The sequence below is a fragment of the Carassius gibelio genome, chromosome A18 (assembly GCF_023724105.1).
Source record: "Carassius gibelio isolate Cgi1373 ecotype wild population from Czech Republic chromosome A18, carGib1.2-hapl.c, whole genome shotgun sequence".
Classification (NCBI taxonomy): Eukaryota; Metazoa; Chordata; class Actinopteri; order Cypriniformes; family Cyprinidae; genus Carassius; species Carassius gibelio.
Window position 1 is genome coordinate 27289242 of NC_068388.1, and position 4738 is coordinate 27293979.

Genomic DNA, 4738 nt, shown 5'->3' on the forward strand with positions numbered 1-4738 from the left:
ATATATATATATATATATATATATATATATATATATATATATATATATATATATAAAACGCAAAACACACCTGGTGCGAATTCTTCGCTCTTCATTTTCTATAAATTAACAAACCCTGAATATCTCACTTAGTAAATATGAAGCAATGGCAGTAATTAAAGCATTTGGAAGATTCAGTAGAGCATGTTATTTGTGTTTGTCTAAAATATAATAATGAACGAGAAACAATGAAAAATGAACTTCGAAAGATGGGAGGGGATAACCTAAATCTTAAAACGATATTTACTTATGGATTTAGAGAGTTTAATTTGTATCTGAAGAGAACTGGGCTGCTTAAGAGAATTTAGGAAAAGAAGTGGGTTTATTTAATTAATTAATTTTTTTCTCACGTTTTGAAAGGGTAAACTCTGGTTCACACTCCAATACAATAAGTGGCGATAATCCACCTAACTTTGGTGCTACCCGCCATAAAACCGAAGAAGAAGTCAACGCTCTGCCCATCTATTTCATGTTTGCGTCACTGATTCACTTCCTTTATCCTTTCCTGAGCGAGCGACAGTAGGAGGCGCGAGGTTTGTGAGATACATTTCTTTCTTTATTTTTTGTACATTTTTATATAACTGTGGCCTCTATATCGTCTGATTTAATAAAGATTTGTTTATGTTATTTTATGTGTCGAACGATCGAATGCGTGTGTTTGAAATTCTGTTAGTGACATTGAGGCTACTGTGGATGATGACTGATGTTGTATTTCAGCATTAGCTTTAGCTTTAGCATTAGCAGTAGATAGGGTAAATGTGTTCTAATTTATCCAGCACGATGCAACAGAGTAAAAAATACTTTAGGATACGCAATCACATTGTTAATTAATATATTAGGTATTCTAGATGTTCATGGCATACTTTTGTTGTTTAACAAATCCCAACTACGCATATGACCTTGCAATGTTCGTTAACCGGCTCATGGCAAAGTCAGTGTTACTGCAACACAATTATGGCAATAAGTGCTGACTATCCGGTTTAAGGGATAAAAGGTGTGACGATACCATAGTAAAGCGATGGTAATATTGTTGTATTGTATGATTTGCATATTCATATAATATATATTAATATATAACGTTAGTTGTTGTAATGATGTCCTGTCTTTTGCTTTTTGTTTCTCTTTCTTTTCTTTATAATTAGTTGTGAACAAAGATTATTTCTTATATTGTAAATACATGTTTTCTACCCTGATTACAGTCAATGTGATTTAATGAATACCATTTAAGAAGCATGGTAAAATAATTGTAATATTATGGGGTGTTGTATTGTTTCTGTAAAACAGGAAACATACTTTTGCAGGGATACCACAGACACAAGCATCAACAATTTACACATAATAAATGTTAATAGATGTCACAGTCTGCAGTGGACAAAGTAGGGTTTTTTTTTTGTCCCCATCACAAATAATTTCTACAATTAAAAATAAATTATATTTTGATAGTTCACCCTTGAAGCACTGAAATTAGTAATTATGTTACGTTTATGTTTACATGGTAACATTTACCAGATAATGTGTGAAAACATTTTGAAAGTCACCAATATACTACATGTATATGTTTGCACCCAGCTTTGGACTTTGGCACACCAGAGCATTCATATTTTTACTCGTATATGATCTAAATGGAATAACATGATGTATTCTGACTTGCTGTATTTATAATAAATTTGGTGCCCTCTTAAAAAGTTATTTGATATTTACATTTTTGTTAAATTAAAAATTTCTCAAAGTGGAAAGAATATTAATTTCTCATTAAACATTTGTTCTCGCACAGGATGTTGGCAACTAGAGTATTTCGCCTAGTTGGTAATCGGACCTTGTCCACTTCCATCTGCCTGCGTGGTGGACATGGTAAGTTACATGCCAACTTGTGCAGGTGTATTTATATAATAATGTATATATGGACACATTATATATTATTATACATTAATGTGTGTGCAAATTGTCTAACATTGTTTTACTTGTCTTCTCAGGAGTTGCTAAGGTTGAGGACTACACACTGCCAGCATACTTTGATCGGCGAGAGAGCCCTCTTCCTGATATCAAGTTTGTGCAGCAGCTGAGTCCTGAGCAGAAGTCTCTAAAGGAAAAGGAGAAGGGATCCTGGGCTGCACTGTCTAAAGAGGAGAAGATCGCATGTGAGTGATATTAAATACCTAAGTATTGTTAAAGACCAAGTTTTAATTTTAATAGGCTAATTGCCTTCTTTTAATGGTTTATTTCAGTGTATCGTATCAGCTTCAAGGAGAGCTTTGCTGAAATGGACAAGGGATCAGGAGAATGGAAATCAGTAGTTGCAGGAATTTTCTTTTTCATTGGCTTCACTGGCCTAGTTGTGTTGTGGCAGAGGAAGTATGGTATGTTTCGCTTGACTAACATACAAGCCTGTATACAAGTATTGCTGATCATCTCCATCCAGGATCATACTTGCATACAATTATTGAATCTGTATGTTTTCTGTGTGTTTTTAGTTTATGGAGATGTCCCCCATACCTTTGATGCCGAATACAAGCAGAAGGAGGTCCAGAGAATGCTTGATATGAGGATCAACCCTGTTGAGGGCTTTTCAGCCAAATGGGACTATGAAAACAGTGTATGGAAGAAATAAATTGTTCTTTACATGTCCGTCTTTTGGACAGGGGTCTTCCCTTCTAACTAATCATCCAATAAACAGAAAAGTATGAAATTTTTGTCCTCTGTTACTTCTGAATGATTTTGGAAGTCTGCTTCCTCTTAAGGTTACGTCTCATAAATAAAATTCCAGTATGTATCAATGTGATCGTCTTGTTTTGTCTGTACATGAGCAGTATTTTATTTTCAGATTCTATAAAAATGAAATTAATATGTAATATGCTATAATTCAAATTCATTTAATAACCAGTGATTTATTCCACCCTCAACACACAACTGAGGAAGACCCTTGAGCAAGGCACCAAAACCTAAACTGTTCCCCCAGGTGCTGCAGCAATATGGCAATTACTATGGCAAGCCATGGTAACGTTTAATCAATAAGCCATACTAGTATCTGTTCCTTTAAGTGCTAGTACTTATTCATTAGGTACTAGTGCTTGTTCTTTCGGTACTAGTGTCTTTTGTAAAGTTACTAGAGCTTATTCATTAGATACTAGTACTTAAAGGGTTAGTTCACCCAAATAGTAAAATTATGTCATTAATAACTTCCCCTCATGTTGTTCCAAACCCGTAAGACCTCCGTTTATATTTGGAACACAGTTTAAGATATTTTAGATTTAGTCAGAGAGCTCTCAGTCCCTCCATTGAAGCTGTGTGAACTGTATACTGTCCATGTCCAGAAAGGTAAGAAAAACATCATCAAAGTAGTCCATGTGACATCAGGGTCAGAAATTTTTGAAGCATCGAAAATACATTTTGGTCCAAAAATAGCAAAAAAATACGACTTTATTCCTATTTCTTCTCTTCCGTGTCCGTTGTGAGAGAGAGTTTAAAACAAAGCAGTTTTATATACGATTTGCAAACAAATCATTCAATGTAACCGGATCTTTTTGAACCAGTTCACCAAATCGAACTGAAACGTTTTTAACGTTTGCGTCTACAATACACATTTATCCACAAATGACTTAAGCTGTTAACTTTTTTTTAATGTGGCTGACACTCGCTCTAAGTTCAAACAAATCAATATCCTGGAGTAATTCATTTACTCAAACAGTACACTGACTGAACTGCTGTGAAGAGAGAACTGAAGATGAACACCGAGCCGAGCCAGATAACGAACAATAGACTGACTTGTGAGGGTAAGTTATTAATGCTATTTGGGTAAACATTTTCTTTATTTGAAAAGAAGGCCAAAAGGTATTAATAATAAAAAAAAAAAAAAAATTATATATGAATAATAATAAAACGCCAGGTTTTCTGTAAATGTAGGACTGCACAATTTGGCCCAATATATATACAGTATTGTTCAAAATAATAGCAGTACAATGTGACTAACCAGAATAATCAAGGTTTTTCGTATATTTTTTTATTGTTACGTGGCAAACAAGTTACCAGTAGGTTCAGTAGATTCTCAGAAAACAAATGAGACCCAGCATTCATGATATGCACGCTCTTAAGGCTGTGCAATTGGGCAATTAGTTGAATTAGTTGAAAGGGGTGTGTTCAAAAAAATAGCAGTGTGGCATTCAATCACTGAGGTCATCAATTTTGTGAAGAAACAGGTGTGAATCAGGTGGCCCCTATTTAAGGATGAAGCCAACACTTGTTGAACATGCATTTGAAAGCTGAGGAAAATGGGTCGTTCAAGACATTGTTCAGAAGAACAGCGTACTTTGATTAAAAAGTTGATTAGAGAGGGGAAAACCTATAAAGAGGTGCAAAAAATGATAGGCTGTTCAGCTAAAATGATCTCCAATGCCTTAAAATGGAGAGCAAAACCAGAGAGACGTGGAAGAAAACGGAAGACAACCATCAAAATGGATAGAAGAATAACCAGAATGGCAAAGGCTCAGCCAATGATCACCTCCAGGATGATCAAAGACAGTCTGGAGTTACCTGTAAGTACTGTGACAGTTAGAAGACGTCTGTGTGAAGCTAATCTATTTTCAAGAATCCCCCGCAAAGTCCCTCTGTTAAAAAAAAGGCATGTGCAGAAGAGGTTACAATTTGCCAAAGAACATATCAACTGGCCTAAAGAGAAATGGAGGAACATTTTGTGGACTGATGA

General features: G+C 34.9%; 1 protein-coding gene across 1 annotated transcript; it reads left to right on the forward strand.

The window, feature by feature from the left end:
- Window positions 1-482: 482 nt before the first annotated feature.
- Window positions 483-2813, forward strand: LOC127934740 (cytochrome c oxidase subunit 4 isoform 1, mitochondrial). The gene is made up of 5 exons (XM_052532312.1): window positions 483-572; window positions 1814-1890; window positions 2013-2177; window positions 2265-2396; window positions 2511-2813. Exons 2-5 carry the CDS (start codon window positions 1815-1817, stop codon window positions 2645-2647), a joined length of 510 nt encoding a protein of 169 aa, XP_052388272.1. The 5' UTR covers window positions 483-572; window position 1814; the 3' UTR covers window positions 2648-2813.
- The last annotated feature ends 1925 nt before the right edge of the window (window positions 2814-4738 follow it).

Excerpts from the sequence above, each read along its gene's own strand:
- LOC127934740 (XM_052532312.1), top strand. The coding sequence starts at position 1,815 with ATGTTGGCAACTAGAGTATTTCGCCTAGTTGGTAATCGGACCTTGTCC. Across the intron at positions 1,891-2,012 it reads CTGCCTGCGTGGTGGACATG|GAGTTGCTAAGGTTGAGGAC; the intron begins GTAAGTTACATG and ends TTGTCTTCTCAG. Across the intron at positions 2,178-2,264 it reads TAAAGAGGAGAAGATCGCAT|TGTATCGTATCAGCTTCAAG; the intron begins GTGAGTGATATT and ends GGTTTATTTCAG.